Source organism: Balaenoptera borealis (assembly GCF_965194805.1).
Source record: "Balaenoptera borealis genome assembly, chromosome: 12".
In the NCBI taxonomy this organism is placed as follows: Eukaryota; Metazoa; Chordata; class Mammalia; order Artiodactyla; family Balaenopteridae; genus Balaenoptera; species Balaenoptera borealis.
Genome location: NC_138869.1, coordinates 5,944,950 through 5,968,997, shown reverse-complemented (window position 1 = coordinate 5,968,997; position 24,048 = coordinate 5,944,950). Strand labels below are relative to the sequence as shown.

Genomic DNA, 24,048 nt, shown 5'->3' with positions numbered 1-24,048 from the left:
GCGTCCCGGGTGTGCGCATGCGCGGAGCGCGGAGTGCGCCTGCGCACAGCGCCGGGCGACGTGGCCGGCCGGAAGTGGCCCGTGCGGAACCTCCGGAGGATCGCCGTCGTCAGTCGGTCTGTCCTGCGCTAGGTGCTGGTTCGTGCCCCCGCCGGCACCACCATGCTGAAGAAATTTGACAAGAAGGACGAGGAATCGGGTGAGGGGGGCGAGGCCTGGGGGAGGCCGGACCACTGCCCAGGCTCTCGGCGCCCTCCCCGGAGGCGTCTGTCCCGACCCGAGGCCCCGGGAGGGACGGGGGCTTGTGCGAGGGGCTGCCGCCGGTCAGTGGCAAGCCCTGGAGAGCCCGAGCAGGCTCCACTGCCCCGCACTCGTAAGCTCGGACCGCGATTCTCTGGGTGACCTTGGGCGGGTCGCACGTCTCTCTGGGCCTCACTTTCCCCGTCTGTCAGGGGAGGGGGCCGCGCGCGATGCTCTTGTGGGGATTCGCTGGAGCTGCGTCGGTGCTGGCCAGACTGGGGAGCACAGTGTCCCGTGGCTGAGAACCCTGACTCTCATGCATTTACCCAGTAAACATATATTGAGCGCTTACTGCATGCCAGGCTGTACTGTGCCCTGACATTGCAGTAGAACAAGTGAGACGCTCAGTGCTCGAGCTGGGAATATTAGAATGGTCGCGACGTAGTGGAGGAAACAGACGTCAGTCAGATACTGAGGTGTGTAACTACACGTGTGATATCTGCCAAGCACAGACCCTAGTCGCTGGAGGTGGGTCCCGCACGTAATAGGGACTCAGTTAAGTACCAGTTGCATAAATGAATGCAAGACGTGATACTCTGAGAGGCGCACAAGGACTGTACCAGGGCTGCTGGGTGACTGTGAGTCAGTGGTTTGGGATGGAGGGAGCCCCCCTTGCAGGAGGGTGGCTGGATCTACTGGCAGGTTGTAGAGCTTTGGTTGCCGTTCAGAGGAGTTGGAACTTGACTAGGTCGGGCACTGGGACATGTTTCCCTTGGCTACGTCTGGGAGAGTTCTGAAATTCAGGGTCACAGCCTGTGCTCAGTCGTGCCTGTTCTCTGACTGTAGGCGGAGGCTCCAACCCATTCCAGCACCTTGAGAAGAGTGCCGTGCTCCAGGAGGCAAGTGTCGTTTCCTCCCGTCTCTTCCATCACGAGTGTTCCCAGTTGGCGTGCGGGCGCGTTCAGAGTGCTGGTTTAAAGGACAGCCGGGGAGAGACCTGCTCCTGGAAAGACGGGGGCACTTTGTTCCCGGGGAGGGTTCATTAGGCCTTTTTCTTCGTCTTCGTTCCTCTTTCTAGTTAATTAATAAGCGTTGCCTGAGTATCCGTTAGTCACTAAGTCAGCACATCCTCAGCTAATATTTAGGGAAGATTTCAGGAGTTGTTAATAGGTGAAGTAAGAAAAAAGCAAAACAAGACTCTTTCCTTATGAAAATAAGGTTGGGCAAGTGTATTTATTTGCCCTGGGCATTCTCAGACCTCGAACGTGCTTGAGGGCAGTCAGGGAAGGGAAATAAACTCAGCCAGAAGGTAATATCCGTGGTCGCTTCTTCCTAGGCCCGCGTATTTAATGAAACTCCTATCAATCCTCGGAAATGTGCCCACATCCTCACCAAGATCCTCTATCTCATAAACCAGGTAAGGGGGTGAGGCTTGGGGGTGGGGAAGATGGTACTGGGGTGTGTTGGGGGGAGGGGCACAGCCCCTGTGTAGTTGTAGCCAGCGGCCCAGCTCTGGGTCCCTTCAGCGTCCCACTCCGATGTGTCGCCCTGGACGGAGCCTCTGCAGGGTCCGAGGATCTGGCCTGGGCTGATCTGGCAGGAAGAGCATTGTGGCCCGTCTGTCCCAAGCTGAGACTTCTTTCTTGATCAAAACAGGGGGAGCACTTGGGGACCACAGAAGCAACCGAGGCCTTCTTTGCCATGACTAAACTCTTTCAGTCCAACGATGTAAGTGTCCCCACCCCAGCCCTACCCCAGAGGGGGCAGCTCTGACAGGGTGGTGGGAGGGCCTCCTGTCAGCGAGGCTGCCTCATGCTGCGCCAGGGGTCAGAGGGCTTTTCGCATCTCTTGCCCAGCCCACCCTCCGTCGGATGTGCTACTTGACCATCAAGGAAATGTCCTGCATCGCAGAGGATGTCATCATCGTGACCAGCAGGCGAGTCTTGGTCTCTGAAGGATCCACCGACACAGAGCCCATCTTCTCACGAGCGCCAGGCGCTCAGACTTCGGCTGACGCGTTGCCCGCGCCCTTTTCTCCTTTCCTCTCCTGTCTCCCCCGTCCTTCAGTTACCCCGCCCACCCGTGGCGGCCTCCAGAGAGTGGGCGGTTTCCCTTTTAATTCTCTGGCCTGAACTTAGGCACAGAGCCTTCCTTCCCTTGATTCTTCTCAGTCAACTGAGGCAGCCGGAAGTCTCACAAAGACTCTAGCGAGCACCAAGAGAAAGCCCAGGAAGGGTGCACGTCGGGGTCTATATACACGGGGAGCACAGGCAGACTCGCTCGCTAAGGCCTGCTTTGCTCGCTAAGTGTTAGGCTGAGGGATTCAGGGGACAGAGTGGACCGAAATATAATCCCTGGGCTCACTTCTCTTATTTCTTCTTGCCACAGTTTCGGGGGGGACGTTATACATTCGTGTGTAGGTTCATTTAGACAACATTTATCGTCTGTCAGCCCCCGTGTAACTCTGGGAATAGAGCAGCAAACACGACAGGCATGGCCTCTGCAGCCCCAGATTTTACCGAGAAGTAACCCAGCAGACAGGCATTAGGGAAGTGTGACGGCTGTGAGAGCAGATCAGGAGGACAGCCAACTTGAATTTGGGCCAGGAAAGGCCTCCTGGAACTGTCTGAGTGGAGTCCTGAGGGCTGAGTGAGAAATAGGACAGAGGTGGAGATGAGGGGGGCAGTGCGCCCGGCTGAGGGGGTGCAGGTGCCAGGGCCTGGGGTGGAGAGCGCAGCCTGTTTGGGGACATCTCTGTGAGGGGCTGATGGGGATGGCAGCAGGAAGCCTCGGGAAGGTTTCAGTCAGAGCGGGGGAGTGACCTGGTCAGTTCTCAGTTTTATGCAAAACCCTCTGGCTGCTGTGTGGTGTTTGGCGGGGAAGGGTTAAGAGCACAGAGAGGACGCCCGTTAGGAGACTGGCGTGGTGACCTGGGGTGGGCAGGGCAGGCCCGGCCCCTGCGTGAGGCCATCGCCTTGTCCCCGCAGCTTGACGAAGGACATGACCGGGAAGGAAGACAGCTACCGGGGCCCGGCCGTGCGCGCCCTCTGCCAGATCACCGACGTGAGTCCCCCGTGGCCAGCTCGGTCGCCGCGGGGTCTCACCCTTCACGTGCTGTAGCTCATCCCCGGCTCCTGGGAGGGGTGCGGGAACACAGGACATGAGCCTGCTTCCTCCCTCCTGGCCGCCCCTCCTCCACAGCCTGTCACCTGCACTCCTGAGGGCGGCAGGGACTGACCGGGCCCCCTCCCGCCCACCGCTTGTCCCCGCAGAGCACCATGCTGCAGGCTATCGAGCGCTACATGAAGCAGGCCATCGTGGACAAGGTGCCCAGCGTCTCCAGCTCTGCGCTGGTGTCTTCCCTGGTGTGTAGCCTCAGCAGGGGCCGGCGGGGCTGGGGGCGGGGGCTGGATTGGGAGACTGAAGAAACATCAAAGTCGCTTTCCAAAAGAAAAAAAAAAGCTTTGTATCCCCAGATCTGAGAGTCCCACCCCCTTCTCAGTGAAGAGCGCCCGGGGAACTCTGGGTCAATTGAGGGGCCAGTTGGACAGCCTTGACCCGTCCTTTGGGGTGACAGATTTTTGGAATTTGAGCCTGGCAGGAAGTCTGCCAGGGCAGGGAGAGTGAGGGTGGGAGCTGTCCCGAGTCTGTGCACTTCTCAGAGGACCCGGACGACAGAGGGGCCCTGGGCTGTGTCTGAGGGAAGACCCAGAGCCAGCTGAACTGTGGCCAGGCCGGGAGGTGTGATGGCAGAGCATCCTGCCTGCCCACCCCTCAGTGTGCCCTGTGCCCCACAGCACCTGCTCAAGTGCAGCTTCGACGTGGTCAAGCGCTGGGTGAATGAGGCCCAGGAGGCGGCGTCCAGTGATAACGTCATGGTGCAGGTGAGCAGAGCGGTGATACTGAAGGTACTTAGGCTGCTGGCCCTGTCCTGGCCAGACAGCATGGACTCGTACCACGGAGACCCTGGCGGCCCCTGGCTGGAGCAGGCTTTCATCGTTTCGTCGTGGTGGGGAGACTTGGGGGGTTTGGGGAAAGAATCCAGGGCACCACTTGCAGGGGGAGTTGGGTTAGAGACGTTACTAGCTGTTACCGAAATAGCGAGTATCTTGATAACCAGCTGAGTGTTGTTTTGGGGTATGCGACATAGCTGACCTGGCCCAGGCAGGCGGAGGGCCTTTGCCCAGCTGGCTTTGTTAGTGACACATGGAAGCACCCTGGTGGGGCTTTCGTGTGCTGCTCTCTTCTTCAGTGACTTCAGCCAGGAACCCCTTTATTTCCGTGAGTCTCAGTTTCCTTGTCTGTGAAACAGGAATGAAAGTCCTTGCCTCACGAAGCTGTGAGGATAAAATGAGAGCCTCTGTAGCCTCTGCCCATCTGGCCGCTACCTGCAGCCTCCCTGTGTGGGCATCTGTTCCCTCCCTCTGTGCCCTTTGTGCTGGGTCTCGTCTCCAGGACCAGCTGTGGCCCCTCAAACCCTTCCCAGGGTCAGAGGAGCTTCCCACGTAGAAGGCCCTTGAGTGTCACCCTGGTAAGGAATTAGGAAAGAGCAGAGGGGACAGGAGGTAACTCCGTGTGCCTTCCCTCTGCAGACCTAGCCTTGCCGGCAGCAGCCACGAGTCCTTGGGCAGGGCAGTGGGGGCAGAAGTACCTGTCACACGGTGTCACACGTAAGGTCTGACGCTGTGACGGCTCACGTCTGCACAGCACCTTACGACACGTGTCCCCCTCGAGGCCTGGCTCCCGCCTTCTCTTTCTGGTCAGAGACACCTGGTCTCCTCCTGTTCTTCCATCTGTGGCACCTGTTGTCCCCTCCACACCTGCACGCACGCTGCCCGTCGAGGCCCTTGCTGAAACTGGGGGCGGACGAGGACCGCAGACGCCCAGGTGGCTTGTTGGGCACGGTTGCACCCAGGCTCTGGAGGAAGCGACCGCGATGCCCATCCCGGAGACGAGGAGGCCGGAGCCCAGAGGGACCGTGACCTCCAGAGCCCCACGGCCAGGGGGCCCAGCCTCACACGCCCGTGCTCTGCTGCCCGCTCCCGCCCTCTAGTACCACGCGCTGGGGCTCCTGTACCACGTGCGGAAGAACGACCGCCTGGCTGTCAGCAAGATGATCAGCAAGTTCACGCGGCACGGCCTCAAGTCCCCCTTCGCCTACTGCATGATGATCCGCGTGGCCAGCCGGCAGCTGGAGGAGGAGGACGGCAGGTAGGGGCACTGTGTCCCCGCTCACGCCACGCGAGGCCTCGCCCGTCTCCCGGGCGGGCCCCCCAGCGTCCTCTTGCCGCCTGTTGTCCCGCAGCCGTGACAGCCCGCTGTTCGACTTCATCGAGAGCTGCCTGCGCAACAAGCACGAGATGGTGGTGTACGAAGCCGCCTCGGCCATCGTCAACCTGCCGGGCTGCAGTGCCAAGGAGCTGGCCCCGGCCGTGTCAGGTGACCAGGCGCTCCCCACCCAAGCCCCGCACGGCTCTGCCTGCCAGGAGCTAGGCCCTGGGCCAGGGGGCGCGGGAAAGAAAGGAAATGCCCTCAGGCGGGCCGCAGGCTGCGGTTAAGAGAGGGCATCAGTCCCCAGGCAGCACCTGCTCCCTGCCGGGCCAGGGCCTCTTACCTGGGCTCTGGCGGGTGGCGGAGGCGAGGTTCAGAGGCGCGCTGCCGCCTGCGGGTGGCTGCTGTGGCAGGAGGGCCCGGCGGAGGAAGCCCGCATTTATGCAGCCGGGGCCTGGGCCGTCTCGGGGAGGAGAAAGCGGGCTTGGCCAGAGTCTGGACAGGAGCCTGGGTTTGCAGTCCTGGCTCTGTGGCAGGGCAGCTGGGCGAGCCTGGGCGAGCCGGCTGTCCTCTCCGCGGGAAGGATAGCAATCGTGCCGTTACACTGGCAGCGTGGTGCACGCAGCACCTGCGCTCTGGGCGGTCGTGCGGCAGAACCCGCTGGGCTCCCGCTGCTGTCGGGCCAGCTGCCGAGTGATCAGTGCCTTGGTCGTGCAGGCCCCTGTGCTGAGCGTTGAGATCTCACTGCATGTCGGGGTAGCAGGCACGTGACGGTGGGCTAAGTGGTTGGTCCTGGAAGGCGGGTGCGTTGAGAAGTGACTTGGAGCAGGAGAGAAGGGGCAAGCGTCCCAGAAGGACAGACCTAGTAATGAAAGCCATGATGTTCTGGCCAGAGAGTTCCAGCTGCAGAGGCTGAGGAATGGTTGGCCCTCCTGCTTTTCTCATGTTCTCCAGAATAAGGTTGCAAATCTGTCAGGCAGAGATGGGGTTCACATTTGCAGAGAGAAGTGTCTCCTCCTCCTTGGCGACAGAAGCAAAAGAACTAACTGAATTCATTCCCTGGTTCGAATGTTTGTTCTTTCTTGTTATATTACTCATGTTCCAGAATAACGAAAGTCAAACAGAGAGACCTTTTAAAATAAGAGTTAAGAAAACCGTAAATAAGTGCTGAAAAAGTATAAGGGAATGGAAGGCAAGTTACGAGGAGAGGCGCGTAGACACTGCAGAAAACAGCAGTCACGTTCGCCTCTCCAGCGAGCGCACGCGGAGCCTGAGCTTCCTGAGGCCAAGGTGTGGGCTGGGGCGGCCGATGCTCTGCCGGGACCCCGGGTAGGGCAACGACTCGGGGCCCGGGGCGGGCAGCCCCGGATGTCAGTCCTGGTTCTGCCACTTCCTGGCTGCTGGCCTCGTTCCTTCAGTTGCTCTGCCCCTTTGTGCCTTGGCCTCTGTGTCTGTGAAGTGGGGAGATACGGGAGCTGCTTTGCAGGCGTGTGGGGACTCGCGGGGACATGGCAGGCAGTGCTCAGCCCTGTGCCCGGCACCGTAGGCTCCTGCATGTGAACTGCCGGGCGGTTGCAAGCGTGCCCACGGGTCCGTGTGAGGCTCAGGTGCCCACGGGGAGGACGGCTGTCTCCTTGGTTGGGGTGGTGGCACCAGCAGGGAGACAGCTGGACGCAGCCTCAGAGCCCTTGCACGTGTGCCCCGCCGCTGCGCCCGGTCCCTGCCCCTCGTGGGGGCCCCTGGGCTTCCCGGCAGCCCAGCACCCGTATCCGTCTCCCCGCAGTGCTCCAGCTCTTCTGCAGCTCCCCCAAGGCTGCGCTCCGTTACGCCGCCGTCCGCACCCTCAACAAGGTGAGTTCGGAGTGGGCGGAGTGGGGCTGGGGGAGTGTCTCCTGGCCCCCGCCCTGCGGGAGGTGCAGCCCTGGTCCGCCTCTGTCCTCCGGCGGTGACGCGAGCTCACCCGAAAGACCAGCGGAACCGTGGGGGGCCTGCTGTACCCCGTCCCTGTCCTCATCTCTTTCCTCCCGAATCAAAACAGGTGGCCATGAAGCATCCATCTGCGGTGACAGCTTGTAACCTGGACCTGGAGAACCTGGTTACAGACTCGAACCGCAGCATCGCCACGCTGGCCATCACCACCCTCCTCAAGACGGGCAGCGAGGGCAGCATCGACCGCCTCATGAAGCAGATCTCCTCTTTCATGTCGGAGATCTCGGACGAGTTCAAGGTCCACAGTCCCCGCCTGCCGCGTCCCCGCTCCGAGCCGGGGCGGGGGTTCTGGGGGGCTGGTGGGGCGGAGGGCTGGCAGAGGTGCGCATGACGCTGCGTCCGGCTTTTGTCCAGCGGGGCCAGCAGCCTCCAGGCCAGCTTGTTCAGTTCTTCACTGTTTCCTGTGCGCTTGCCGTGTGCTGGGCAGAGTTTGGAGAAGGGGGACAGAGCAGTGGACAGGCCAGTCCTGCTCTCGTGGAGCTTGCTTGCTGGGGAGGGGGGGTGGACAGTCAACAAGGCGGGGACACGGTAATTTCACGCACTAGTGCAGGGAGGAGACCCCACAGGGTAGGGGTTCCAGGAGGAGCCGCCCCGGGGAGGTACCTGGGAAGACGCGGGAGAAAAGGCAGAAGCAAGTGTGTTGGGAACAAGAGGAAGGGGCTGAAGTGCCAGGTTGGGGGCTTCGCGGCCAGTGGAGCCATGAAGTCGGAGCAGGTGGTGGCGAGACCGTGGGAGGCCCGGGGGCTGGTGATAAAGAGCTGTGGTTTTAAGGAAGCTGCTAAAGCGTTTTCTGTAGCGTTCTCTAAACTTTTATTTTCAAACAATTCACAGAAGGTTGTAAAGAAATACACTGAGAATTCCCGTGCTCCCCTCCCCCAGCTGCCTCATCCTCCAGCACCCGCAGGGCCACAGGACAGTGTCACGGCACAGGCACAGGCCGCAGCTTACTCACCAGTTACACGTGTGTGTGTGTGTGTGTGTGTGTGTGTGTGAGTAACTGTGCGTAAGATACAGGATGCTCAACTACACCACCACCAGGAGACTCCGTGCCGTTCCCTGCGTAGCCACACCCAGCCCCTCCTCCCCATCCCTACACGCTGTTCTCAATTTCTGTAATTATGTTATTTCACAACAGTTACATAAACGTTAGTATGTTGTTGGAGAGCTTTAATCAGGGTAGAAGGCGGACAGACGGCAATGTGAATGACTGTGATAGAGAGCGTGGTGAGTTCTGTAGCAGGAATGACGCAAAGTAGGCAGAATAAACTCTGTGGGTTATAGGAATACTTTGTAGACTGTGGAATGACACAGTGAGACTTGCGTGTGGAGAGATCCTTCTCAAGCTGCTGGAGGGTGAACTGGACTGAGGCTTGGCTGTGGGAGTTGGGCAGAGAGGCGAAGGCACCCGCAGGCCTGGGAAGCGGGAGGGGGGCTGGTCTCAGAGCCCCTGGGGAACAGAGCCAAGTGTCGGGGCACCATGTGGCAGCTGAGGGCGTGAACGTCCTCAGAGGTGAGTCCGTGTTCTGGTTTGGGCTCGCGGTGCTTTGGATGCGTTTGGGGAAGGAGGGAGACGGTCTGGGCTGAGAGGAGGGACGCTGGGGTAATGGTGGTGATCGCGGCCGAGTGTGAGGTGCCTGTGGGCACCAGGTGCGGTTGTGTGGTAGACATTTGGAAGCACTGCTCTTGAACTCAGACCAAAGACGAAGATTTGGGCATCGGGGGCATAGAAGAGGTGGTTGAAACCACGGGAGGAGATGAGATTGCCAAAGAGACTGAGAAGAGAAGAGGGCTGGGGCCAGAGCACCCCAGGGGGCAGCCTGAGCTGGAAGGCTCAGGGGTGGGAATGGTGGGGGAGGGGAGGAGCAGCACAGGTGGGCTGGCGGGGCTGGCGGACTTTCCTGGAAGTCTGAGTAGGGGGACCCAGAGTCTGGATCTGGGCCTCGGGACTGCTGTGCGTGCCTCCCTGTCTGGGGAGCTTAGGGCTGCGGGCCCCCCGAGGGTGGAGGTGGGGCTCCCCTCGCGTCTCGGCCTGTTGCTCCCAGGGCCCGGCCCTGCCTGAGGAAGGACTTCGCTGGCACTGGGTGCGTGAAGTAACCACCAGGTGGCGGGGCCGCCGCTCACGCATGTCTGTTTGGCCCAGGTGGTGGTGGTCCAGGCCATCAGCGCACTGTGTCAGAAGTACCCTCGCAAGCACGCCGTGCTCATGAACTTCCTGTTCTCCATGCTGCGTGAGGAGGTAAGAGCAGGGCGCTCGGGCGCCGGGTCTCCTGTGCGGGTGGTGGCCTGGCCGCTGGCTCCACGCCCAGCTAGTTCTCGGGTGCACCTGGTCCACCTGCTGGCCGGCTGCTTTCCTGGTGCCCGCGGCCCTTGAAACTCCTCATGGGCTGGCAGTGTAAACATGCACCGATCACTGTGATCACACTAATAACCCTAGTGACACGCTACCCGGGCTCTAAAGACCCAGCAGATGCCCCAAGGTGATGCTTGTGTAGAAGATGGGAAACCGAGTTCTGTCTGGTGTCATCTCGCGTAGGAATATTCCAGCCATTCCAGGAGCTCCAGGGTGGTTTCTTGGGAAACTGAGGCTAATAATGTGACATTGGTTCTATTTTTGTTCCTGACATGAATTAGTGATTCACGTGGGCCACCTTTCTTGGTTGTCTCAACAAAACCGGTCCATTCAGAGGAGCAGACGCAGAGTGTCCATCAGTAGATCTGGTCCCCGGATGTTTGGTGGCCCTTTGCCGCAGCCCCAGGTGGGCCCTTGGACCAAGTCAGTAGAGGAACCGTTGCCTTGGGTGCCTTTGGGGTTCCCAAGAATACGAGAAGGGAGCAGGGCTTAGGGTGCCTTCAGCCGACGGCCCAACACAGTGGAGACACCACACAGCCTACACGATCTTGTGATCCTCATAACAGGCCTTGTCGTAGACATCATTTTCTCCCTTTAAAAATCTGGGATCTGAGACCACCTGCCTGTGGCCACCTGGTCAGTAAGCGTCTGGCTCCAGAGCCCGTGGTGTTCTCCCGGACCTCCCTGCCTCCCAGGACAACATGTGGCTCCACGGAAGACAGCGTGAGAGCTTCACTCATTAGAACACAGCGCTCAGACACCGAGACCCTGCCTGCTAGGAAAGGGTCTGTCCCTCAGCACACGGTGTGTCAGCCACGAGCCGCTGCAGGCGAACCCCTGATGCGGTTACTCTGAACCTGTCAGTGCCCAGTCAGCGGGCGGGCTGCAGAGCCGGTGTTATAACTAGGGCACCTGCTGACAGAACAGCCTTATTGAAATGTAAGGTGCATGTGTAATTCACAGAGCGTATTTATTCTTCACAATAACCCATGAGGTCAGTACGCTAATGGTCCTTGTTATGAAGGTGCCTGAGGCTCAGACAAAGAGAGTGACTTATCACGGCTGTAAAACAAACTAATCTGAGAACAGGGGCCAGATTTGACCCACAGACAAGTTCTACTTGGGTTGTGCAGAGTTTTATTACACATTTTGAATTAGTAGCCGTTATTTAAAAATCAGGAAAACCACCTTGATAGATTTCCAGTTTCTCTTTAAAAACTTCTAAGACCTGGCAACGCTAGGCTGCGTGGTGATTTCGCTCTTTAGATGGTGTTTAGATGGCACTGTGCACGGCGCCACCGTCCCATCCAGTGTACTGCGCATTGCCGGGTTACGGCCAGGCACCTAGGGGGCATCTCGCCACTTCTGTTATTAAAGTCTTTAAGTGGCAGAGCATAGATTTGACCCGGGATCGTTTGTCTCTCTACTGCCCCATTCTGCCTTTTTTTAAACTGTCATAAAATACCCACGACGTAGAATTCCATCATCTTACCTGTCTTTAAGCGTAGAGTTCAGTATTGTGCAGTACATTCACACGGGCGTGCAGTTAACCTCCAGAACTTTTCCATGCTGCAGAACGGAGCTCTGTTCCCATTAAACACTAACACCCCACTCCTCCAGCTTCCACATCACCCATTCTGCCTTTATCTCAAACTTGGAAAGAACCTGAAGTCCCAGATATTTCTATTAAACCATCTACTCTTAGAGCAGGAAGGGCCCCAGCGAGCATTCAGCCTGAGCCTTTTGTTTTACACAGAAGGGAGGTAGAGGCCGGGAGAGCCGGGCGCTCGTCACCAGGTTCAGTGCCTGGACCGCTGTGCCGGGTCCCGGTTAGGCTCTGGCGAGAGCAGCCTCAGCACTCAGCTCGCCCCTTGTGCCGCAGGGCGGCTTTGAGTACAAGCGGGCCATCGTGGACTGCATCATCTGCATCATCGAGGAGAACGCGGAGAGCAAGGAGACGGGGCTGTCGCACCTGTGCGAGTTCATCGAGGACTGCGAGTTCACCGTGCTGGCCACGCGCATCCTGCACCTCCTGGGCCAGGAGGGGCCCAAGACCAACAACCCCTCCAAGTACATCCGCTTCATCTACAACCGGGTGGTCCTGGAGCACGAGGAGGTCCGGGCAGGTGGGTCAGAGCAGGGCTGCCCCTGGGCCCCGGGCTTGCCCTGGAGTAGACGCCCCAGCAGAGGGCCCTGAGCCCCCGGGGGGACACGGGCACCTGGTGTTCTTGCCTCACAAGCTCGGTGTTCTATAGTCTTGTAGGAAGGACCTTAGATGTTTGGGCGTCATCTGGGTGAATGGTTCTTAACCTCTAATTCGCCTTAGTGATTTTTTTAAGTGCCACTATATGTTGTCATTTAACTTTCTTTCTCTCTTTCTCGCTCCCTTTTTCTTTCTTTCTTCCTTCCTTTCTTTGTAGTGTTTAGTTTTTTATTTTTAATAGTAGCTTTGTTGAGCTATAATTCACATACGATAAAACTCACTCTTTTAAATGAGGGTGCAATTCAATTTGCAACCATCATATTCTTAATTTTACTTTTAATTTACTGCTCTTTTCTTCTCATGCCCTCTCTGGACAGATGTTCCTCTTTCAGCAATTGTTAATCATTCCGTAGTAGTTTGTTCTCTCATTTATGGTCGGGTACTGCTTCCCTGCGAGCTGAGGCCATTTGGATACAGAAGTTGAGGGCAGCTCTCGTGGCCTCTTAGTTAATGCTGAAAAGGACTCCTGGGACCCAAGAACAGGGCTGCCTTCCCCGTGAGAGGCAAGGAGTTGAGGCCGGGTGGTGTCCACGTGACCAAGGCTCCTTGTTTCATGGTGTCGGGTTGGGCCTGCCGGGTCGGGGCTGCTTGGCTCTGGATGGCCCGTTCTGAGCCCTGGCAGTAAATCGTGTTTGCTTCATAAACACAGGCGCCGTCAGTGCTCTGGCCAAGTTCGGCGCGCAGAATGAAGAGATGCTGCCCAGTATCTTGGTGTTGCTGAAGAGGTGAGTCCGGGCCGCGGGCCTGGTGGACAAGTGTTCCCGCGGGCCCAGGCGGCTGTCCTTGGTCTCTTTTTAACTGAAAAAGGGGAGAAAAGGTACACAACTATTGATTATAGGGAAAAATGGAAACACCGAAAAGTACGGGACTTCCCTGGGGGTCCAGTGGGTAAGACTCTGCCCTCCCAATGCAAGGGGCCCAGGTTCGATCCCAGGTTGGGGAACTACATCGTGCATGCCGCAACTAAGAGTTCCCATGCCGCAACTAAAATCCTGCATGCCGCAACTAAGACCCGGCACAGCCTAAATTAATTTAAAAAAAAGAAAAGCATGAAAAACAATGTCATGCAAAAACCCCTCCACCTAGGCGTTAATTTGAGGTGTTTTCTATTTTAAAAAACAGCTTTATTGAGATATAATTCGAGACCCATACGATGTACCCATTTAAAATGTATAATACGATGGTTTTAGTACATTCAGAGTTGCATAACGATTGCCACAGTCTAAGTTGAAAACTTTTTTTTTTTTTGGCCATGTCACGTGGCTTTTGGGATCTTAGTTCCCGACCAGGGATGGAACCTGTGCCCCCTGCTGTGGAAGTGCAGAGTCCTAACCACTGGACCACTGGGGAGGTCCCGACAACGTTTTTAGCACCCCCAAAAGAAACAGTGTACCGATTAATAGTCACCACAACTCCCCCCAGCCCCCCAGCCCTAGTAAACCACTCGCTTGCCTTCTGGCTCTGGATTTGCCCGTTCTGGACACCTCATATAAACTCAGGCATACAGTGTGTCGCCTTTCATGTGTCTGGCTTCTTCATGATGTTTTCAGGGTTCATCTGTGTTGTAGCATGTGCCAGTACTTCATTCCTTCGTATGGGCAAATAATATTTCATTGCATGAATAGACCACATTTTGTTTGTCCGTACATCCGTTGATAGGCATCTGGGTTGTTTCCACGTTGTGGCTGTTGTGACTAGTGCTGCTGTAAACATTTGTGTGCGACTTTTTATATGACATGTTTTCAGTTCTCTTGTGTGTATACGCAGGAGTGGAATTGTTGGGTCATATTAAATTCTTCTGTGATGTAGGCTGTGGGTATAGGAGATTGCCTCCCTCACTGGGCGGGCTCTGGGGAGAGGGTCCAGGGAGTATGAATACGGCCACCTCCTAGTTAATTAGAGTCCCAGGGGCCCTTCTGTGCATTTGATGCCTGGGTCCACGTTCCGAGGACTGAGCCTTAAGAGACCTGCTTCCTCTCACCGACCTCTGCTGAAGCCCTGCAGCACCCCTCCTGCCGCCCTGCGGGGCCCTGGTCAGGAGGACCTTGTGTTCTGGCCACAGGTGTGTGATGGACGATGACAACGAAGTGAGGGACCGAGCCACCTTCTATCTCAGTGTCCTGGCGCAGAAGCAGAAGGCCCTCAACGCAGGCTACATCCTCAACGGTGCGTCCTTCCCGGCCGGCCCCGACCCAGCCCCCGACGGAGCTGCAGTCTCGCCGGGCAGGGGGATTCGGAGGCAGGGCGCTCTCGGGGCTTTCCTGGCACCTGCAGAGCGTCTCTGTGACCTCAGGAGACCCAGGGCCCTGCGTTCACAGCCCTGTGGGTGGAAACAGCCCAGTGAATTGAAACACGAGTTAGTCATAGAGCCTCCATTTGCAGAGTGCTTTACCCTTTTTAAGTCCCTCTCCTGTGTCCGTTTACTCCCCACATCAGTCCTGCGAAGGACGATGTCATGAGAAAGTGGGACCTCAGAGGCCTAAGTGGTTTTCTCAAGGTCCTATAACCTCGACCCCAGGACCTCAGTCTCCCACTGGCCTCTAGGTCTGACCGTGTCCATCCCTGGTCTGGAGAGGGCTCTGCAGCAGTACACTCTAGAACCGTCGGAAAAGCCTTTTGACCTCAAGTCTGTGCCCCTGGCCACCACACCCATGGCAGAGCAGAGAACAGGTAAGTAACACCTGCTCTCCTTTCATAGGCCCTCCGGTCCAGGCCTCTGCTGGAGGGTCTGCGTTGGCTGCAGAGTCACTAAACCTGCCCAGGATGGATGGGGCTGTGCTGGGCGGAGGGAGTTATCCCGTCTGCCTCTGGCCGCAGGAAATGAAGACACGTAGGCACAAACACGTGCTGTCTTCCTCACGTGCTCTGTACTTCACACTCTCGGGGGTAGAAGTGATAATCCCTGAGTAACAGCACCGTGGTCAGCACTACCCTGGCCCGTTCCTGGAGTTGTGGGTCACCATGCCTGTTTGTTCCTGCAGAAAGCACCCCCGTCACAGCAGCCAAGCAGCCTGAGAAGGTGGCAGCCACCCGGCAGGAGATCTTCCAAGGTGAGTAGTGGTGCTTGGTGGGGCTCCCGGGACCGCGGCTAGGGTAGCGGTTCTTCTCCGGGGAATTAAGAGTAGGAACTGTCATCGGTTGGGTCTCTCCTGAGTGTTGGGCTCTGAGAGCACTTAGACAGCATGTTTGACCCTCAGGTGGAGGTTATTGGGTCCATTTGGTATTGGAAGATTTGGACGTTCAGAGAGAGACAGTGATTTGCCCAAGTTTGCACAGCAAGAAGGGGTGGTGGGGGTTGGCGGTGGAATTAAGATCCAGCTCCAACTGGCTCAGAGCTGCCTCGGCCTTGGTTCTGAGGCTCAGTTCCCTGAGGCCCAGGCCAGTTCAGGATGTCTGATGCCACATAGCTGACTCAAGGGACACGGTCCTTTGTCTCGGGTTCCAGATGTGTTCCGTCCACGTTGTCTTGCAGGGTTTTGGTTAGGTTTTCATCTGTCCCTCTGCGTGTTTTAAGGGGAGAGGCTGCGCGTCCAGTTGCCAGACCACGTTATCCACTAGATTCCTACCTTTGAGGCCTAGCACGTGTCCCTCGTCCTTGGTGATGCCCCCCCCCCCGACTCCTCCCTTCTCTTCCGTGGTCCTGTGCAGTTCTGCACGTTCTGTCGTCTGTATTCTCTGTCACTGCACTTAGTGCCTTCCTTCCTCACAGTAGGCTCCCGATCATCGTTGAATTAAATTAAATCCCACCTTTTCCATTCCCTTCCCGAACCCTGTCTTCCATCAACATACTGTCTCAGATTCAGCAAAACTAGCATCCTGAGCCGACTGGGATCACTCTAATCCGAAACTTTTCCTTGTGTGTTAGTTCTCTCTTGCTGCTGTCACAAGTTACCACGAAGTTAGTGGTTTAACATAACACAAATTTATTACCTTGTTCCGAGGACAGAAATCCAAAATGGGTTCCGCCGTGTTGGCGGTGCCGAGCTCCCTCTGGAGGCTCTGAGGGGTTCGTCTTTGGCGGCCGCCTACATTCGTTTGCCTAGAGCCCCCGTCCTCTGTCTTCAAAGCCAGAAGCACAGCCACAGTCACATCTCTGCCTCTGACCCTCCTGCCTCCCTCTCACCAGGACCTTGTGGTCACATTGGGCTCACCCAGATAATCCAGGAGACGCTCCCCATCTCAAGATCCAATGTAATCCCTGCAAAGTGAGGGAACATACTCACAGGTTCTGGGAATTAGCTCGTGCACATCTTGGGGGGCCGTTGTTCTGCCACACCCTCCAAGGAAGACTCCTTTGAAGCCTCTTTGAGGGACTCAAGCCCATTTGTAAACGACCTTCCGAAGCCTAATGTTTATTGATCACATGTTAAGTTCCAGGATCTTTGCTAGATCTTGACCTTTATTGCCTCTTTTATCTTCACAACAACCCTGTGAACAAGATTATTGTATCTATTTTATTGATGAAGAGTCTGAAACTCCAGGGCATTAGTTTATAGCTACTAGCAGAATCCCCCAGGCAGTAAGGGGCATGTCCGCAAACTTGATGCCCAATGAAATAAATTCCCATAGAAAAGCACTCTGGGGGCTGATGCTCACAGGGGTCCTGAATGTGCCTCCTAATATGTAAGCTGGCTCTTTCTGGGCTTTTTATCGCCTGCACGTTCAGAGGGCTGAAGCAGGCACACAGGCTGCCTCTTTGTGGGGGGAGAAGGCCAAATAATAATAATGCCTTCTTTCTCTCCCTATCCCTGAAATGTGAATTGAGTACCTACTCAGGCAGAATATCAAATCCCTGGCCTCAGGCACAGTTCTTTTCCACATGGAGTTCAAGTTAACTGGGAAGACAAGTTAAAAATCCTGAGTAGTGGTCTTCAAATATCAGTATACATCAGAGTCATCTGAGGAAACTTGTTAGAAATGAAATTGGTGGATCCCAAACCCAGAGATTTTGATAGAGCCGATCTGGGGTGGGTCCAAGAATCTGTGTTGTTAACAAGCCCTCACCCCCAGGTAATTCTGACACAGGTGATTCATGACCACTCGGGGGGGAATTCTGCCCCTGCCGTAGAATAGGGGCAGCTGCCAGATGCCTTGTTCACCTGGACTCGCCAGGGCTGGAACCTGGCTGTGGGCCGCAGGGAGAGGCCTTACCAAACGCCCACCGTCCACACTAGGTTGGGTTTTCTGCAACACTCTGAATCTGCAGCCTCTCCTTTTGGGCCACCGTCTTAACTGCCACATGTCTAAGACCAGTTTGTTCTTTCACCTGGTTCCGTGGCCATCACAGCATTCAGCTCCTCTTAGTCTTTTCCCAGTCTCCCTCTTTTAAGAATCCTCGCTGAGCTTCTAAGGTTGAGGGAGTCTCCACATGGATTAGGCCTGGGACGTTGGGCCTAGTGTCCGTTGGTTGCTCTGGCGTCTGGTGTGGGACAGCGGGGCGGAGTGTTTCGTGTGGCTGGCACAAGCTGAGCGGAGGGAGGGAGGTGAGGAGACGCTCGGGTGTGTTCGGGAAATCGGGAGTGACTGCTTCAGTGGGTGGGAGAGCTTGAGGGCCAGGCCTGAGGATTGGTTAGCGACATCGCTGAGTGAGGTGTGGCCTGGGGGTTTCAGAACAGCTGGCGGCAGTGCCGGAGCTCCAGGGGCTGGGGCCCCTCTTCAAGTCCTCGCCTGAGCCCGTGGCCCTCACTGAGTCGGAGACGGAGTACGTGATCCGCTGCACCAAACACACCTTCCCTGAGCACATGGTCTTCCAGGTGAGCTGGGGGAAGGCCCTCCCGCAGGGCCCTGGCACCCCACGCCGGTGCTTGGAGCCCAGCCCGATGCCAGATCCACGACCAGCTGCTGTGTCCCTCGAGTCCTTGATGCAGGGCCTCTGTGGCTCCTGAGTGTCCACGTGCAGACGGGGGGCCTGGGACGGGGGCCTGGGATGGGCGTCGGCGTGGCCTTGGGGTGAGAGGCAGGACCTCCTGGCTGCTCCTGGGCAGCAGGCTTGGGTCCAGGGCAGTGTCTCAGCGCCCACCCCCCGCTCCCTGGTCCAGTTTGACTGCACAAACACACTCAACGACCAGACCCTGGAGAACGTCACCGTGCAGATGGAGCCCACGGAGGCCTACGAGGTGCTGTGTTACGTGCCCGCCCGGAATCTGCCCTACAACCAGCCCGGGACCTGCTACACGCTGGTGGCCCTGCCCAAGGAAGACCCCACGGCGGGTGAGCCCCTCTGCAGATGCCCCCCTGGCCTTGTGGGAGCCCCTGGGGGTGGGGTGGGTGGCTTGTGCACCAGCTGTTTGCTTCCTGTCAGAGCTTCAGCTCCTCGAGGTCAGTCCCGAGGAAAAGAGAAGGATGGCTAAGTCCTGGGGGCTTTTCACACATCAGCTCATTTCCTCCTCATAGACCCCTGGGGAGCAGGAAAGTAAGACTCGGGTTAAATGGCTTGTCTGAGTTCACGTGGCTGGTAGGACGCAGAGCTCAGGTCTGCCTGGTCCTCAAACCAGGACTCTCTCATTGTACCAGGAGAGAGCACAGAGGAAGGCCCAGAGACAGGCACAAACATGGACCGTCCCAGGTCCACTCCAACCAAAGAAACCAGTTGCTTTTGCCAGGAGCCACCCTGCAGCATCTCTGCCTTCCTCTTTCTTCCTTCCCTGTGAGGGCAGCTCCTGGGGGCTGCAACCTGGCTCTCCTGCCTTCTACAAGCCGGTGCCCTCTGTCCAGATTTGTGGGACCGGGTGGCATTTGCTGCTAGTGCAGATGCAGCTGAGGCCTAAAGGGCAGGCTGTGGCCGCCCGCCCGCAGAGGACCTCACCCGACCGCCCGGCCTTCCCTCCCCGCAGTGGGCTGCACGTTCAGCTGCATGATGAAGTTCACTGTCAAGGACTGCGATCCCACCACCGGGGAGACCGACGACGAAGGCTATGAGGATGAGTATGTGGTAAGAAGCTGGGGCAAGGAGGCTTCAGGAGCTGACAGCCAGTCTTGAAGCATTTTCTTGCTGGTTTTGGTTTTGAAAGAATTTTTTTTTTAACTTAAAAAAAAAATACATGTTCGTGTGTAAAAAGAAAACTTGGGAAATACAAAGTATACACAAACAGGAAAACATTACCCATAGTCCTTGGGAATGACTGGGGTGGGGGAGAAGTTGTATCGTTGCGGTTATTCTGTACATTACAGATCTTGCTGTGCTCACTTAGAACCAGAGTGTATTTTCCTGCCATTACAAATACCTCATAAACACAATTTTTAATGACTTTAAGATACTCCCTTATCTTAATATATTCTAACTCACTTGACCTCGTATTCCTTAAACACTTGGCATTTGTGATTCCAAATTTTCACTTTAAAAAAAATTTTTTTTTTTTTTTTTTGGCCGCACTGCACGGCTTGTGGGATCTTAGTCCCCCAACCAGGCATTGAACCTGGGCCCTTAGCAGTGGAAGCATGGAGTCCTAACCTCTGGACTGCCAGGGAATTCCCAAATTTTCACTTTTTAAATGCTACGTTAAGCATCCCTTTGGGTACAAATTTTTATCTGCATTTCAGGTTATCTTCTTAGGACAGATTCCTAGAAGAATAATTGGGTCAAAGGCTAAGCCTGATTTTAAGACTTTTTTGAGGGACTTCCCTGGTGGCGCAGTGGCTAAGAATCCGCCTGCCAATGCAGGGGACACGGGTTCAAGCCCTGGTCCAGGATGATCCCACATGCTGCGGAGGAACTAAGCCTGTGCGCCACAACTACTGAGCCTTCGCTCTAGAGCCCGTGTGCCCTAGAGCCCGTGCTCCGCAACAAGAGAAGCCACCGCAGTGAGAAGCCCGCGCACCACAATGAAGAGTAGCCCCCGCTCGCCGCAACTAGAGAAACCTCGTGCACAGCAGTGAAGACCCAACACAGCCAAACACAAAGGACTTTGACTCATGCTGTCAAATTGCTTTCGAGAGAAATCGGAGCAGTGTGCATCTGCTGGGCAGTCCTTCGTGCACTGAAACGGCCCTTCCGATTCCAGCTCTCGGAGCTTGCACGGAACTGAGTGCAGGGTTGTTCTGGGGTTGCCCAGGTCACAGTGGCTCAGTGCCATCTGAGTGCAGACCCTGATACTAAACCTGGGATGGAGCTTGTCAGAGCCCTCATGTCCAGAGGGGCAGTCACCGAATACAGCTGGTGGTCACTTGTGTCCTCCCAGGTCCATTGTTGAGGATGGGCCTTCCCTGAGCCAGCAATGACCTAAGGGCGGGAACTGCCCTAGGACAGGAGGGCTGGGTCTGGGGCATAGCTTCTACCGTAGGAGCTGAGTCCTACTTGTGAACACCTTACACGTGCACAGGAGTAGGGGCTCAGTGAAGAGCTGTTGGGTGAATGAATGGGGAACGTTTATGTACAGTTAGTTCAAGGTGGGGGGCAGTGTGACGTGTCGGCCCCAGGGAGGGCACGGCTGAGTCACAGGATGCGGGCCTCCTTCCCGTCCAGCCTGGCACTTACTCTAGGCTTCAGAGTGATGTGTTCCCACAGCTGCCACCCGAGGATGAGGACAGTGGGCCCTCCATATCTGTTGGTTCTGCCTCCATGTGTTCAACCAACAAATAGAAAATATTCAGAATTGGGGTGGGGGGGTGTTCCAGAAAATTCCAAAAAGCAAAACTTGAGTTTGCCACACAAGGCAACTTTTTCCATAGTGTTTGCATTGTACTTACAACTATTCACATAACATTTACATTGTGTCAGGTATTATAAGTAACCTAGAGATGATTCAAAGTATAAGGGAGGATGTGTGTAGGTTAAGTGCAAATACTGCAGCATTTTATATAAAGGACTTGAGAATCTGCGATTTTGGTATCCGAGGGGGTCCTGGAACCAGTCCCCACAGATACTGAGGGACGGCTGTAAACGGGTGAGGCGTTTTCTGCCGAGGGGACACCACTTGGCTGTGAGCACCCTGAGGACAGGGAGCCGGTCAGGTGGTGCCTGTCCCCTGACCACGGTGCCTAGCAAGCAGCTGCGGCTGCGCGGTGGGAAGGGGCGGGCGGCCAGAGCGGAGCAGAGGCTCGGAGGTGTCTCTCCCCTAGAGCTGTGTGCCTAACGCGCCCCTGCATCTCCCCAGCTGGAAGATCTGGAAGTCACGGTAGCTGATCACATCCAAAAGGTCATGAAGCTGAACTTTGAAGCAGCCTGGGATGAGGTAGGGGATGAGTTTGAGAAGGAGGAAACATTCACCTTGTCCACCATCAAGACACTTGAAGGTAAATCCTGGGGATGCCATTTCCGCCTTGCTTGCCTTACAAGATCCTTGGCTACTGTTGAAGAGCTCCCCCCGTCCCCTGCCCCCAAGTCCCCAAAGATCCAGGGCCATGTCTAGAGCACGTACTTCAGATGCCACTTCATTACAAACTGCAGAGTGAGGTCAGGGGATGGGGGAGTGGTGGTGGCACCAGGGGGAGGTCGTGGGTTAATAACACTGGGATTTCTCCCCACAGAGGCTGTGGGCAATATTGTGAAGTTCTTAGGAATGCACCCTTGTGAGAGGTCAGACAGAGTGCCGGATAACAAGAACACGCACACGCTGCTCCTGGCAGGTAAGCAGCATTTCTGGTGGGAAGGGTCTTGATGCCACTGCATCCTGGGCTGAGGGCTCCCCCTGGGAACCTGGGAATTCAGAATTCACAGCGTTGAATGTTCACAGGGCATAAAGAGACCTGCAGTGGAATGTCTCCCTCCCAACACTTGCTGCCAGTCATTCCGTTTCCCTTCCACCAGGCACCCAGTGTTAAATGATAAAGGATGCTGTAGATCCTTCCTGTGATCATAGGGATGTAAAGGCAAATGTGTACGCATTTCCCTTTTTAAACTCAAATGTCTATATACAGGTGGTGTATACGTTGTTCTGCACTTGGTTTTCACTTGATGGTGCATCTTGGAGAACTTCCCTATCGATACTCAGAGCTTCCTCTTTTTTTTTTTTTTTTTTTTTGACGTAACATGAAATTTACCATTTTAACCATTTTTAGGTGTACAGTTCAGTGGCATTAAGTACATTCACATTGTTGTGCAACTATTACACCATCCAACTCCAGAACTTTTTCATCATCTGAAATTGTGCTCATTCTTTTTTGTAGTTGATTACTATTCCATTCTATGGATGGACCATATTTTGTAGAACCAGTTCATGTATTGATGAACATTTAGATTGTTCTAGTCTTTTTTTTTAAAATACATTTATTTATTTATTTTTGGCTGTGTTGGGTCTTCGCTGCTGCGCGCGGTCTTTCTCTAGTTGCGGCGAGTGGGGGCTACTCTTCGTTGCAGTGCGTGGGCTTCTCATTGCGGTGGCTTCTCATTGCGGAGCACAGGCTCTAGGTGCGCGGGCTTCAGTAGTTGTGGCACACGGGCTCACAAGTTGTGGCGCGCGGGCTCTAGAGCGCAGGCTCAGTAGTTATGGCACACGGGCTTAGTTGCTCCGTGGTATGTGGGATCTTCCCGGACCAGGGCTCCAGCCCGTGTCCCCTAGCATTGTCAGGCAGATTCTTAACCACTGCGCCACCGGGGGAACCCCCCCCCACCCCGTGTAGTTTTACTTTACATTTCTTGTATATTGAAGGAAGTTAAGTATCTTCTCGAATGCAAAGTGCCATTTGTATTTCCTTTTCTGTGAATTGTTTTCAGATGCTTTGTCTAATTTTCTATTGGGTTGGTTGGTCTTTTCTAATAGGAGTGGGATTCCACTCATCATGGAAATGTTCAAATTTACACAAAAATGGAACCCCCAAGTACTCACCCTCCAGCTGCAACAACAGATAGCGGCTCTGCCTATACTCATTCTCCACCCCCAGATTATTTTAGAGCAAACTCCATATATAGACATTTCATATGTAAATGTTTCTGATCTGTATGCTTCTCTGGAAGCTAATGACCCTTTGTTTAAAAGGGAGGCAATACGCTTATCACACACCTAAAACAATGAACGAAAGGAAATTTTTTTCTGAGTGTTTATAAACAGGGTTAGGAAGTAGTTCTGCTTCAGTGCCCTGCTCACAGCTGACAGCCCCCAAGCCCATCATTTCTGACCACAGTGAAGCAACCCAGTCCCCCGGGGTTTGCACACACCTGCGCTGCGGTTTTGTCATGGTGGGGCTGTCCCTTCGTCTGTGCTCTTAGATTCCGGCAGCATGTGTGAGCGCCCCTGTGATGTCAGACACAAGCCGTAGGTGTCCACTAATTCATTTTAGCTTGGCCGAAGCGTGAAATACAGCTAGTAGAGTGATCTCTGCTGAGATCATTGATGATGCTGCAGCTCAAGAGGTAAAGTGATGTGCCCAGGGCCTCACGCAGGGATTTCAGCCAGTGCTCCTGGTTGCGGGCCCCTCCCGCCTCAAGCCCCAGAGCTGCCTTGGCCAGTTGCTGCAGGTGCCCCTCTCAGCCCAGCTCCCAGCCCTACACACCTGTCCTTCTCACTTCTCTTCCAGGCGTATTCCGGGGGGGTCACGACATCCTGGTGCGCTCCCGGCTGCTGCTTTTGGACACAGTAACAATGCAGGTGACAGCCAGAAGTTCAGAGGAGCTGCCAGTGGACATCATCTTGGCGTCTGTGGGCTAGGAGGCCAGCCTGCATAGGATCACATCCTACCCTTTCCCCCCCAACACTGTGCAGAAGTCAGGCCTTCCTTATGAACCCAGTGGAAACTCCTTTCCAAGCCAATTGTATTCAAATTAGGAATTAGGAATCAATGAGTTTTGTTGTTTTTTTTTTTTAATTTAACCCCTGCCCCAAAACCCCCTGCTGAGGGTAACTTTGGAAAGAGGGGGTGATTTCAGCTCGTCCTAGAGCTTGCTGCCTTGCCTGCCAGGGAAGGGACATCTCAAATGAATAACGTGCTTGCACCACCTCTTGAATTGATCCCCTAAGGAACCATCTTATCCCTATAAATAAATCAGCATGTATTTATTGAA

The 24,048-nt window shown here is 55.6% G+C and overlaps 1 protein-coding gene across 1 annotated transcript; it reads left to right on the top strand.

The window, feature by feature from the left end:
- The first annotated feature begins 39 nt into the window (after positions 1–39).
- On the top strand, positions 40–24,048 carry COPG1 (COPI coat complex subunit gamma 1). The gene is made up of 24 exons (XM_082345205.1): positions 40–199; positions 1,087–1,139; positions 1,577–1,657; positions 1,897–1,968; positions 2,097–2,176; positions 3,228–3,303; positions 3,513–3,605; positions 4,038–4,124; positions 5,294–5,451; positions 5,546–5,679; positions 7,295–7,362; positions 7,550–7,738; positions 9,641–9,736; positions 11,733–11,976; positions 12,763–12,838; positions 14,176–14,279; positions 14,658–14,783; positions 15,095–15,163; positions 17,724–17,866; positions 18,152–18,323; positions 18,947–19,044; positions 21,206–21,344; positions 21,579–21,677; positions 23,565–24,048. The coding sequence occupies exons 1-24, from the start codon at positions 163–165 to the stop codon at positions 23,693–23,695; spliced, it is 2,625 nt and encodes an 874-aa protein (XP_082201331.1). The 5' UTR covers positions 40–162; the 3' UTR covers positions 23,696–24,048.

Excerpts from the sequence above, each read along its gene's own strand:
- COPG1 (XM_082345205.1), top strand. The coding sequence starts at position 163 with ATGCTGAAGAAATTTGACAAGAAGGACGAGGAATCGG. Across the intron at positions 3,606-4,037 it reads CTGCGCTGGTGTCTTCCCTG|CACCTGCTCAAGTGCAGCTT; the intron begins GTGTGTAGCCTC and ends TGTGCCCCACAG. Across the intron at positions 21,345-21,578 it reads CACCATCAAGACACTTGAAG|AGGCTGTGGGCAATATTGTG; the intron begins GTAAATCCTGGG and ends TTCTCCCCACAG.